The 13,753-nt window shown below is 37.2% G+C and overlaps 3 protein-coding genes and 1 pseudogene across 6 annotated transcripts; 3 read left to right on the top strand and 1 right to left on the bottom strand.

The window, feature by feature from the left end:
• Nucleotides 1–480: 480 nt before the first annotated feature.
• LOC106314097 lies at nucleotides 481–1,749 on the top strand (annotated as a pseudogene).
• A 1,618-nt stretch (nucleotides 1,750–3,367) lies between these two features.
• LOC106314098 (uncharacterized mitochondrial protein AtMg00310-like) lies at nucleotides 3,368–4,159 on the top strand. The gene has a single exon (XM_013752034.1). The coding sequence runs from the start codon at nucleotides 3,368–3,370 to the stop codon at nucleotides 4,157–4,159; it is 792 nt and encodes a 263-aa protein (XP_013607488.1).
• A 2,302-nt stretch (nucleotides 4,160–6,461) lies between these two features.
• On the top strand, nucleotides 6,462–7,761 carry LOC106317437 (F-box protein At3g28330-like). The gene has a single exon (XM_013755255.1). It carries the CDS (start codon nucleotides 6,462–6,464, stop codon nucleotides 7,674–7,676), a length of 1,215 nt encoding a protein of 404 aa, XP_013610709.1. The 3' UTR covers nucleotides 7,677–7,761.
• A 582-nt stretch (nucleotides 7,762–8,343) lies between these two features.
• Nucleotides 8,344–10,974, bottom strand: LOC106319181 (scarecrow-like transcription factor PAT1). 4 transcript variants are annotated; one of them, XM_013757435.1, is made up of 4 exons: nucleotides 10,813–10,974; nucleotides 10,666–10,688; nucleotides 9,325–10,397; nucleotides 8,344–8,975 (listed from the first exon to the last, which is right to left on the bottom strand). In XM_013757435.1, the coding sequence occupies exons 3-4, from the start codon at nucleotides 10,359–10,361 to the stop codon at nucleotides 8,525–8,527; spliced, it is 1,488 nt and encodes a 495-aa protein (XP_013612889.1). In that variant the 5' UTR covers nucleotides 10,362–10,397; nucleotides 10,666–10,688; nucleotides 10,813–10,974; the 3' UTR covers nucleotides 8,344–8,524. The 4 variants fall into 4 exon arrangements, with proteins under 4 accessions (XP_013612889.1, XP_013612891.1, XP_013612890.1 ...); XM_013757437.1 differs by having other exon boundaries at nucleotides 9,325–10,405; XM_013757436.1 differs by lacking the exon at nucleotides 10,666–10,688.
• Between the last annotated feature and the right edge of the window lie 2,779 nt (nucleotides 10,975–13,753).

Raw genomic sequence — 13,753 nt, forward strand, 5'->3', positions numbered from 1 at the left:
GTATTGTCAGTTGTCGAATAATTTTTTTCATATCATAATTGTAATATCATAATAAATCATCGTTCAAAAAAAAATAACTCAAATATGCATATAAATTATACATCAAGATGTTTACGTGATAATGTTAATAGACTTAATATTATGCAGATATCACTTTAGGTAACACGTAATATTGAAAATTAGAAAATCTAAAATTTGTATATTTATAATCATGTATATTTATTATTAAAATTTAATATGTTTTTAATATATTAAGGTCCTTCCTCTATATATCTTCAAAAATAGAGAAGCTAGTTTAACATAAAGTTTTCAAATTGTATTATATTTAAGACTCTATTACATATCGAGAAGGTTCACTAATAAGATGATTCCCTATGACGTCAAAAAAAAAAAAGAAGATGATTCCCTATATAATAAATCACTAAAACAGCGAAAAAACCCTAATCGTCAAAGTGCAACTAAAACAAAGAAAATAGGAAGATGGATTCCATGACAGATGATCTATGGGCGATGGTACTTGCGAGATTACCGATTAAGAGCTTCACATGTTTCAAACTTGTTTGCACGCAGTGGAAATCAATCGTAGAGTCTCCCTTTTTCCGGGATCTTTTTATATTCGTCCACCAAAGCTCGCCCTCTTCTTCATGGTCGCTCATGTGCAGCTATTGTATTACCTCAGAGATGGTGGGTCACTACCAATGTGATACATGGGGACTTAAGCGATCTTTGGGCTCTTTCATCGAGTCTTTCTTGACCGACAAGTACCAGAAGTCCATACACGGACGAGTCAGAGTCAGGGCTTACTCCGATGTTGGGTTGATTTTGATCCATATAAAGTCAACCGTCATGGAGAAGGGATCCCTCTACGTGGCTAACCCGGTTTCACGGGAATGCGTAGAAATCATTCTTGATACCCTTCCTATAGGGTTTGAAATGAAAGAATATCGCTGGGAATGGGGACTTGTCACGCGAACTGAGAACGGCTACCTTTTGGGTTACAAGATTGTCCTCTTTGATAACAAGTGGGGAGATTCGAAGTTAAGTTGTCTTATATATTCATCTGAGACAGGCTTGTGGAGTCTCGAAACTTTACATCTTCCTTACTCTTTATACTATCGTTGATTAGGGTATCCGATTAGCTTGAACGGTAATCTTCACTGGCTTAGCCAGAACATGGATCATCAAGAAGGTGTATTATCCATGGATACCTATGCTACTAGCACAGGTTCTGTTTGATGCCGTGTTACACCTTTCCCTGACTTGGAGAAAACTACCAAATTCACAAGAGCTTGTACAACTTGTCAAGGGTTTCTCGTGTATATGAACATAGTGGATGGAAGCAAGTTATGTTTGTGGAGGCTACAGAGCGAGGGATGGCAACTAATATCTGAAATCTCCCCAGATTTTACCTTGACCGGTCTCGACTATTTACCGCTGATGATAAACCCTTTAGATGTGAAAACAGCCTACTTTTGGAGCTCGGAAAAAGAAAAATTGCTATATATTAACTTACACAGCGGTAAGTTTGTGATCCACAATCGGTTGGAAGGTAGAAGCAACGGTCCCATTATGATTCCCGTTAACGACCCGAAAGCTATGATATCCCTCAGTAGCGGGATAGAAAGGACATACATCATCGAACGAAAACAGTTTGTCCCGTTCGTTCTCCCACAATGGCTGTATCGGATCCCAAACAACTGCAACACTACATGGAGCACTAGAACTTGCGTCCTTTTTTTATATATGTAATAACGTTAACAAACACATATCGTCTTCTTCATTCAGAAGAGTTTAGACTTGGCATTTGCAAGACTTTGTTTTCTTATTCCGGTAGTTATTATTTTGGGTGATTATTGTTAGTCGTTTGTGCAAGATGAATAAGTTTTGAAAAACTTTCACATGTGGTGAGAATATTTGATTAAAGATTTTTTTATGCGGATGGCATCAGTATTAAATTGTTAATATGTATATCGTTTATATGGCCTCCAAGCCATAACCAAATATATGCATGGATCATCATGTTTCCAAATCATAATTCTTTCGAGTCTAATAAATTTTAGAGCCGGTCCATAAGCTACACTGGTCTCGAATACTAGACATAAGAATCTCTATTGTTTTGAAGATTCAATTGAGCGACTATAATAAGTTTGCCTACATGCAGAAACCACTTGAACTGAAAGTACAATATATGTATATGTGTTCGTTCTTCGTATCATTTCCATGCACATGAGGCAACCAAATCTCGTTTCATCCAACCAAGATATACAAGGCTCCATCTCTTTCTTCAAGCCTATACTTGTCTGAATAGTTCCTGAGCAAAGTTTTAATAGTAGAATTCACCAGGGGACTCAACGGGTAAGGAGTGAAACCCGCGATACCAAACCGTGACCTCCATTTCCCTAGGAGCTCGTGCCGCTCCACCCGATCAGCTCCTTCGCATGCGATGATATTCACAACATCTCTTGCTAGACAATGCTGCTCCACATTAATCCTTTGTTTGTGATTCCTTGGGAGTGTCACATCAATCGACTCGAACATGGCGTCATAGTAATCCATTGTCTACCTGAACCTTGGTAAGAAAGCAGACGTGTTTATGTTTGATTCTTGCTCCACTATAGTTGCCACTTTGGGAGATAGGCTCTTCACCATTCTCAGTAACTGGTCCACACAAGAAATATATATACAGCCAACACACAAGAATATCATCTTATATTATGCATAACGTTTCTGCTTTGTATGTAAGCTGCTTATGTAAAAGATGAAACGTATCTATAAGCTTTGAGAAGCAAAAACTGGCATGAGCATGCATAAGTTTCTTCTTTATCTTCCAGCATTGTAGAATACCCAAACAATACTTTCACTAATCATAACGCAATATAAATATATCAAGTTATCAACCATGTCTGACTGATATATCAATTAAGAAGATGATCCAAGGTTATCTGATATTGCCACATAAGCCTTTTTCACTTTCTGTGGCATTCTTGCTCACTCCAAGAAGTTCATAGTAGTCCTTAGCGGACATAAATGAAGAACCTGGTTACTTAAAATATATATTACTGTTACGATATTCAATCACAAAGAAATCAAACAAGTTGCAGAACTAAGGAAGCTCAGATGCTACATTTTCCATGAATAGACCTTGTCTGACCAAGATTAGAAAAAAATCTCTAAATTTATCCATTTCTGACCATGCCCTAAATTACAAGAACATAATGTTAACCAAATAAATCGTATATTACATGGAAAAGGTAACAAATATTTATTAAAATTTTATATTTTTAATTTTATATATTACAAATGTTGATAATAAGATGTTTGAAAATGGTAATGCTGCAGTGTTCTAACGCCAATTCCGTCACACGCTATGAACTGTTTCAAGCTTCTGGTCTCCCTTTGCAAGCGGATCCAATCAGCAGTTACCAGATTCTGGTGGGACGGTAACGATGGCAGCAGGAAGATGGCATGGATCTCTTGGTCAAAGACGACGCAACCGAAGGGATGTGGAGGACTGGGCTTCCGTGATTTTCAAAGCTATAACGAAGCTTTCCTCGCAAAGCTCAGCTGGAGAATTATTCATAACCCGACATGTTTAATGAGCAGAGTCTTAACCGGCAAGTATTGTACGGACTCAACGTTCTTGCAAGTACAACACAGAGCAGCTGAGTCGCACGGATGGAGAGGTGTGTTGATCGGAAGAGACCTCATCACAAGTAACTCTGGATGGGCAGTAGGAAATGGAGTTTCTATCAATGCTTGGACTGGCCCATGGCTCAGCCTAACCGAGAAAATACGACCAATGGGACCTATGCCGGAGAACCAGAGCACCCTCACCGTGGCAGACCTCCTCCTCCCTGACGGCTCGGACTGGAACAGAGAAGCTATTCAACTCTACTTTCCTCAGGAAGAAGAAAGAATCCTTCTGCTTAAACCCAACAAAACTGGAGCTGCGGACAAACTAATCTGGCTAGGCAACAAGACCGGGGAGTACACGACTAAATCAGGATACCACACGGCAATAAAAGACAGCCTCCCAGACACCGACTCCGCAGCAAGAAAATTTCGACTGGTATGGAGGTATCTGGAAGATGAACTTAGCACCGAAAGTGAAAGTGTTCCTATGGAAGATCTTCCAAGGAGCGTTGCCAGTGGGAGATAGGCTAGCTTCTCGAAACATACCCTCTGCCTTGGAATGTAAGCGCTGTAATCAAACTGAATCTATCACTCATCTGTTTATTCTTCACTGCGACTTTGCACAACAAGTCTGGAAACTCACCCCTTTTACTGACTGCATTGACACTAGAGGAATGATAGATTTGGACTCTGTCTGGCCTGCGCTTTGTGGTTTGATTTGTCTCCCTCCTAACGGAATTGCTACAGGGCCACTAGTTCCATGGATCTTATGGTCTTCGTGGACTGCAAGGAACAAGCTGACATTTGAAAAAAAGAGCAGCTCACCTGAAGATGTGATCACCAACGCCATCTCAACAGCCAGAGAATGGGTAAACGAACAAACGCGGGACTCCGCTCCTCCGAAATCAGGCACACACAGGTCACCAGCGAGACAACCGGATACGGCAACATTGAGATCAGATGCGGCCTGGAGAGGCGACCTGAAGTTAGCACTTAGCAGGACTGGGATGGACAATTGAAGACAAGGACCAACAAACGTCAAAATTGGCACACTGCCATTTTGTTGGATCACCATTAGTTGCTGAGGGGCTCGCCCTTCGGGAAGCTCTCAGCTTCAGCATCTCCCCAGGGATTCGAAGACTCCAGGTGTTCTCAGACTCCATTCAAATAATAAACGCCGCGACGAAAGTATCTACAAATGCAGAATTGCATGGGATCTCCTCTGATATCGCAGCACTAGCTTTGAGTTTATTTCTTTTGCTTGGATTCACCGTAGTAAAAATAAGGATGCTGATGCCTTAGCTAAGCAAGCTTTATTTAGGGAATCCTCTATTGTATTAAACAATGGGATCTAATCCTCCTTCTATGAAAGTTTGTGTTACAAAAAAAAAAAAAAAAAATATGAAAACATGTATAAATTTTTTAGTGGATATTTTTTTAAAATATTAAAATTTAGAAAGAATATGAGAATAGTTTCTCATTTAAAGTTTTATTAAAATCTCATTTAAGCATTATATATTAATAGAATCTAAAAGATCAGATTCTCAAAATAATGTAACAAAAATAATAATTAAAGTTTAAGTGATTATTTCAAAGGCAATTCTCTTGAATAGATCTTTTTAAGCTTTTGTCACAAAAATATACCTCAAAAACTAAAATGACCAAAATATCATTTTTTATTTTAAAAAATTTAATTTTTTTTTTATTTTTAAACCCTAAACCCCATCTCCTTAACTCTAAACCATAATGTCTAGATTAATTAACCCTAGGGGTATAAGTGTATATTTATTTTTTTGATAAAACATTTAAATTTATTTTGGTCATTTTTATTTTTGAGGTCTATATTTGTGACAAAAACATTTTTAGGTCTATACTAGGGAATTTCTCTTATTTTGAGAACTTTAGTTTAGTAGTTTCTGGTCATAAGCTATTAACTAATATTCTTAAATTAATTATAGATGCTCATTTAATCTTCGCTAGGTGTTTGCCCGCAATTTTGCGGGTAGTTATATTATATAAAGAAATATATATTATCTTTACGCTGTTATAATTTTTGAATAATAATTAGAAATTTAAATTTTAAATTTAAAATATTTAGATAATCAAAAATTTCAGTATATATTTTTAGAAGATATATGAGATTTAAGATAGTTCAAAAACATAAACCTTAGTCATTAAAAAAATTTCTATTACAAAAAAGAATATTATAATTAATTCAGATAATTAGTTGTAGAATTACTTTATATTTTAGTTTAACACATGAAAAACCAAAAATACTCTAGTTCTCAAGAGAGAGAAAAAAAAGAGAGTGTTTTTTTTTTTGCGTAACTCCAATATGACCAATATAATGATCGGAGGCTTTTATCATGAAAAATCTTTTAACGGTTTTGTGTGGGCTTTAAAACATGAAAGAATATGAGAATAGTTTCTCATTTAAAGTTTTATTAAAATCTCATTTAAGCATTATATATTAATAGAATCTAAAAGATCAGATTCTCAAAATAATGTAACAAAAATAATAATTAAAGTTTAAGTGATTATTTCAAGCTTGAGAAATTTAGTTTAGTAGTTTCTGGACATAAACTATTAGCTAATATTCTTAAATTAATTATAGATGCTCATTTAATCTTCATTATTTACTTTTTATCTATTTGTCATCAAATCTCTTTTCAGGATCTGAGCTAAAAAGATATTAATAGAAGATCTAATGATATCTCCCCCATTTAAACAAAGAAACTCCTATAAATTTGATGATGATTTACAAAAATTCATAGCAACAGAGGAAAACCCTAATAGTAAAAGTGCAACTCAGAAGAGAAAAGAGGAAGATGGAATCCTTGACAGATGATCTATGGACGACGGTACTTGCGAGATTACCGATTAAGAGCTTCACATGTTTCAAACTTGTTTGCAAGCAGTGGAAATCAATCCTAGAGTCTCCGTTTTTTCGTAACCTTTTCATGTCCGTCCACCAAAACTCTCCCTCTTCTTCATGGTCGCTCATGTACTATAGTATGACCGCAGATATGGTGGCTGACTACGAATGCGACACTTGGGGACTGAATCGACCTTTGGATTCTTTCATCAAGTCTCTCCTATTCGACAAGTACGATAAGCACAAAAACCGACACTTCAATGTGGTGGCTTACTCCGATGCTGGGTTGATTTTGATCCATACAGAGTCAACCGACATGGAGAAGGGAGTCCTCTACTTGGCTAACCCTGTTTCACGGGAATGCGTAGAAATCTTTCTTGATCCTCGTCCTATAGGTATTGAAATGAACAAATATTGCTGGGAATGGGGACTTGTCACACGAACTGAGCAAGGCCACCTTTTGGGTTACAAAGTTGTTGCCTTTCATAAAAAGTGGAACGACACGGAGTTAAGTTGTCTGATATATTCATCTGAGACAGGCATGTCGAGTCTGGAAACTTCCGTTGTCAACTATAATATTTCTCTTCATTCAATTAGCTTGAACGGTAATCTTCACTGGCTCGCCCTGAACAATGACAATCAAGAAGTTGTATTATCCATGGATTTCTATGCTACTGGCAGGGGTTCTAATCGATGTCGCGTTTCGCCTTTTCCTGACTTAGAGAAAACTACCAAATTTAAAAGAACTTGCACACCTTGTCAAGGGTTTCTCATGTATATGAACATAACCAAACTGGCTGGAAGCCTAGAAGATAAGTTGTGTGTATGGAGGCTTCGTAGCGAGGGATGGCAACTAATATCTAAAACCTCCCCAGGTTCTATCTTGGCCGGTTTCGACTATCTTCCGATGACGATAGACCCCTTTGATGCGAAAACAGCCTACTTTTGGAGCACCGAACAAGAAAGCTTGCTATATATTAATTTACACAACGGTAAGTTTGTGATCCACAATCAGTTTGAACATACAAGCGACGGTCACATTATGATTTCCCTTAACGACCCGAGAGCTATGGTTTCTGTCAAAAGCCCGATAATTATAAATCACATCATCAAACAAGCATACTTTCTCCCTTTTGTTCTCCCACAATGGCTGCATCGGATCCCTTAATAGAAGAATAGAAATGATAAGGAAAAAAAGAAATTGAGTAAAAGAACTGAAACAAGGAAAACTTGTTACTTATTATTTTCCCAAATTTCCCCCCAAATTTGATAAAAAAAAAAGTAAATTTGTTCAATAATTTCTTAAACATTAAATAAATTATAAAGAATTCATATGTAAAAAGTTATCTTTTGTAAATGGTGTAAATTCTAGAGAATGGACATAATTCACACCTTCATTCTTTTGGTCATCTTTGAACCTATGACTGTTTGCATTACTTCTTTTGTTTTCTTATTTTTGTTAGTTCCTTATGCGAGATGAATAAGTCGTAGGAAGCCTTTTAGTTGTTGATTTTTTTGTCTAAATGTTTACGTTGTTTTGCACGTTTGATTGTTCTTTCCGACGCAAAGCAATCAGAAGAGTTTAGACTTGGTATTTGCAAGACTTCTTTGTTTTATTATTTGGGTAGTTATTATTTTGGGTGATTATTGTTAGTCGTTTATGCAAGATGAATAAGTTTTGAAAAATTTTTATTAATGATAATGGTGAGAATAATTGGTTAAAGATTTTTTTATGCGGATGGCATCAGTGTTAAATTGTTAATATGTATATAGTTTATATGGCCTCTAAGCCATACCAAAATATATGCATGGATCATCATGTTTCCAATTCATAATTCTTTCAAGTCTAATAAATTTTAGAGCCGGTCCTCATTGTTGTTCATCTACACTGGTCTCGAATACTAGACATAAGAATCTCTATTTTTTTGAAGATTCAAATGAGTGACCAAATTTGCCTACATGTAGAAACCACTTTAGCTGAAAGTACAATATATGTATATGTGTTCGTTCTTCGTATCATTTCCATGCACATGAGGCAACCAAATCTCGTTTCATCCAACCAAGATACAAGGCTCCATCTCTTTCTTCAAGCCTATACTTGTCCGAATAGTTCCTGAGCAGCCTTTTAATAGTAGAATTCACCAGGGGACTCAACGGGTAAGGAGTGAAACCCGCCATACCAAACCGTAACCTCCATTTCCCTAGGAGCTCGTGCCGCTCCACCCGATCAGCTCCTTCGCATGCAATGATGTTCACAACATCTCTTGCAAGACAATGCTGCTCCACATTAATCCTTTGTTTGTGATTCCTTGGAAGTGTTACATCAATCGACTCGAACATAGCGTCATAGTAATCCATTGTCTCCATGAACCTTGGGAAGAAAGCAGCCGTGTTTGTGTTTGATTCTTGCTCCACTAGAGTCACCACCTTGGGAGATAAGCCCTTAACCATTCTCAGTAACCGGTCCCTGTAAAAATATACATACTCAGTCAAGGCAGGGACAAACGGTGCAATCGGCCGGATCCATCTTATGTTCCTCCACTTTTAGACAAAAAAAGTTAATAAAAAGGTCTAAAAATATATAAAAATAATTTTGTTTTCAAAATCCATTTTATTAAAATTTATTTATGATATTCTTTTGAAAACATTTAATAAAAACTTAAAATAAATATTATTTTTATGGTTCTAAATTAATTTTTGCTCTAGGACTCATGAAACTTTTGAGCTGACCCTGAGTCAAGGCAAAGTAAACACCCAAGCATATAAGTATTATGTTTTAACAAGTTTCAAAACAAAAAAAAAACAAAAATATGTACCGGTGATTCTCTGTGCTAACGCTCTCGTCAGGCATATGATGAAGCACAAAGGCAAAGTTAACGGCTAGAGCTTCCCCTGTTCGGACTCCAAGATTGTTAGGTTTAACTTCAGCCACTGACACCGACACCGAGTTGAACTCAAATGGAACGTTAAACTTCTTAGCAAGCTTAGCAAGTCTATTTCCCACAATACTCAACCCACCTCCACGCGCATACGCTGAAGCCATATCATCAATACCCGTTATACGTATCCAAGGAGGCCCACCGGGCCTCTCCGCAAAAGCCTGGATAAGAGTAACCCATTGACTCCCTTGACCGATTTGGAAATCGATAATATGAACTCTGTTTTCATTCTTCATGGCTTCAGCAATGGCACCATTTGCTGACATGTATCCGAACTTGAAGTAAGGGCAAACCTCGTAGAGGATGTGCATGTAGGAGAGAAGCTCGTTGCTTGCCGGTTCAGGGCACCTATTAAGTGATTTGTATATGGAACTACCTGATGAAGCTAGCTGAGCCACTAGGCCTTCTAGTAAGTAAGCTCCTAACCGTTGGATAGGCTCGCCTGAAACAGAAACCATTAGACGCAGCTTCTCCATCATCGAATTTGCCATCATAAGATCGTTTTCAGACATAGCTTTTGCACATGAAACAAGATCAGCTCTTAGGTCGCGTCTAGAGACGGCCTCTAGAGTTGATCTCCAGCTATTAGTCACTTGACATGGCGTTGATACAAATGAGTCATTGTAATAAAGGGCTAAGTCTAAGCAGTCTGGTCCCATCATCGCTGTTTCAAGTTCCTTAATCTTGTCATTAAAATCGTCGGTCACACAAGAGGCAGACGTATCCTCATGTGTCGAGTTGTTGTTGTTGTTTGATACCAAAACCGTAGAGTCAGGTGATGATGATGATGGCTCGAGCATGCAATACCGTTTACGGGAGTTGTTAACCGGTATGTACCTAAGCTTCCCAACAGAGTTGGCCTCAAAAGGAGGTAAAGAGTAAGCTTCAATCTCTTGTCTTGGATGCTTGTACATTTCTTGCCACTTGTGTGATTCACACCTTGTAATAATCTGCAATACTACAAGTAGAAATAATCAAAAATCGTTATTCAAGAGAAGCTCTAGCTCATGTCAAGACTTGAATTGTCTCAAGTCTTAACATATAGTTTTGTAACACATAACCACAAGATCCCTCTATTTACAAGGAACCTAATAAGGGAAAAAAATATAATTCAATTAATTGAAGAATATCTAATAAACAAATCAAATCTACTTAACAATACTGTAGCCACTCATAAAAAACAGAGATCAAGAACTCAACAGAGCAGCAAATTCATACCTTTTTGGTCGGTGGCTAGATTACTTGAGCAGACAGTATCAAGACAGAGAGAGAGAGGGTTTATAATCTTATGTGTGACCGGAGGAGTTCAAGATCAAACAGAATTGCTCGTGTGAAGAAAAAGAAAATAATCTTAGAAGTACCCACCTGACTCTTCTGAGATGAAACACCTTAAAGTTAGTGAATCTTATTGAAGTACCATGTGAACCAGTGCCAAGGAGCAAGAAGAGAGATAAAACTGTCGGAGACAAGGCACATGTGACTTTAAAACAGAAGTCACTCTTATTACCAGAGAGAGAAAGAGAGAGAAAAGAATCTCAATCAGGCGTGTTATTAACGGTTATACCACTCAAACATGTCTTGACCACCACCACAACAATTATATTTAAGATACATGTCCCCAGTCCAATATTTGTCTCGATCCGTTTTTTCAACTTTCAGTATTCGAATCTATATTATAAGGAAAATATATGAAAAACATTATTATTTTTAATTCAAGAATATACAGAAAAGAGGAAAAAACAAAACAAGAGGAGAATACCATAGTCCATAGAAAATCAAAGTCTAGCATCTTGACCGCGTAGAGAAAGACTACAATGTTAGAATTCAAATGATGCGATTCCATGCCACACACGACTGTTGAAAACACAGCTATGTTGATTTTGATCACTTCCAAACGTTTGTAATAAGTTTCAAGTTTTATAATTAGTTTTGTTCAAATTTTAGGATACCATTTTGATGATCCAACCGAAGCGTTCAGTCGGAACTGATATATCCATGTTCGGAAGCATGTTGGATCATAAGGAAAAATACAAAAAATATATACTAGTAGTGTAAAGTGGTCAAATATGAACAGCCATCATTGTATGTTAACTTAAAGCATTATTTACTTCTTAGTATTTTTATGGGGGTTAACTCCATATGCCCCTTTGACTCACGAAAAATGCTCAAATTTCCCATCAATAAAATATATTTTTTTATTTATTTATTTTAAAATAAGAAAATAGGCTAAATACATCTATAACCCTAACAAAATTACATAACTACATGATCCGGCCACTCAAACCCGGCCCACCCAAACACATACGGGTATAACCATTTTCCTAAACCTAAACTCCGCGTTTAGACAAAAAAGAGAAAAATAAATTGTCGTTCTCTCCTCTCTTTCTCCTCGTGCCTGTTCTTTCGGACGTTCTTGATTTCCAGAAACTCCCGGCTTCATCGTTTCTTCTTCTTATTCTTCTATTCTTCTGTTATAATCAAGACTTCATCTTCTGAATCGACATCCTTCATTCTGGTAAGTTATTTTTTGACCTTGATTTCTTTGTATTTTGTATCTAGGTCAGATAAAATTTAGGGAAAACTTGTAAATTGTAGTCGAAAAGTTTGGTAGGATCTTAGTAAGCGAGATTGTGGTTTGAAATTGGGGAAAACATCTTGAAACTGTAGAATTGGTATAAATTGAAACAAAAAACCAAGAGCTCGCGATTTTTATGGGTTCTTTCTTACTGGATCCAATTGGTTTTCTTGATTTATTGTTTGTGATATGAAACCGAAATCTCTTTTCAGGATAAATGTAAACTGAAATATAGTAGGTGATTTATTGAGTGAATGAAATGTTTGAGATTAGGAAGTAATAATTCTAGATTATGCCTAAATGTGTGTTGTTGTGTTGTTTTTGGATGTTCAGAGGAAGTAGATAATGGCAGGTAACCGTGGAGGGAAAAAAAAGACTACAAAGAAAAGTGGAAAATCCACAACAGCTCCTGTCGCTGAAGAGCATGTGGAAGAGCTATCAGACGGAAACAGAAGTGATGATATGTGTGACCCTCCCTCTGAGGTATAATATTTTTTTGGTTTTAGTTGAATAAAGTGTCACTGGTTGGGTGTGTATTAGTTTTATTTTAATTAAGTGCTACTGTTGTGTATTAGTTTTGAATTGAAGCTTTATTGATGTTGGTAGGAGTAACTGAGTTGTTGTGATTAACATCTTGTACAGGGAATGAAGGGCCTAAAAAGAAAGCGTCCATCTACTGGATGTGGAGTCTCCAGTAGAACTAGAGCTAGAAAAGCGGTATCAAATGGGAATGAGCCGGTTAGAGAAGAGAGTAATCCAGTGAGAGGAACGACTGTGGTTTCGCTCTCACTTGATACCGAAAGTGAAGGCATGTCTTCTGTTTCCTCCAAGGTAATTTTTGCATTCATTTTAATCATTTATTTTATTAGTTTACTAGTAAAAAAGGACTAATACATATATATTTAATTGCAGGAAAGACAACCACCACAGCCCCTTGAAATGTACTTCAAGAACACACAGTACCTGAAGACTTGCAAGATTCAGACCAAGTGCCGCGTGAAGAACACAGTTGATGTGATTAAGGAACTTAAGGAGGAGGTCGGCTGGTTCACGAGCCATCCTCAGTTTTGTCATTTCTTCCACATGCCTGATGAAGAATTCCTGAAGCTCCAAGGAATGTGGATGTTACTGTTGCACACCATTCGTATTGAAGGAGAAGAAGCTGCATGGTTTGGGGTGAATGGTGTGCCCATCCGCTACTCTATGAGGGAGCATGCCCTCATCTCTGGCTTGGACTGCCATGAGTATCCGAGTGGACATTTGAAGCTCGGGGGTACTAAGTTTGTGGATTATTACTTCGGTAATAAGAAGAAGATCACCATAGTAGATGTGAAGCAGAAGCTGCAATCTATGGGGACAACATGTAATGATAGATTGAAGATGGCTGTCCTGTTCTTCCTTGGTCGGATTATCAGAGGAACGACGAAGGATTCTGCAGCATTAGACCCGTTCATCTTAAGGATAGTGGACGATTTGGATGTTTGCAGAACATTTCCTTGGGGTCGTCTAACATTTGATGATGCAATAAAGGAGATTAAGCATGTAATGGAGCTTCTGAAGGGTGAAGTGCACCATGCAACCAGCTTTAATGGATTCATAATTCCATTAGAGGTAAAGCACACAATTTAGCATTAAGTGAAATTTTTGTTATTTATAACCGAAAATCTGACACTATGACACTTCATTTGTGTAGGTTTTGGCTTTTGAGTGTATTCCTAAGCTAGGAAAAAA

The sequence above is a fragment of the Brassica oleracea genome, chromosome C9 (assembly GCF_000695525.1).
Source record: "Brassica oleracea var. oleracea cultivar TO1000 chromosome C9, BOL, whole genome shotgun sequence".
Lineage (NCBI taxonomy): Eukaryota > Viridiplantae > Streptophyta > Magnoliopsida > Brassicales > Brassicaceae > Brassica > Brassica oleracea.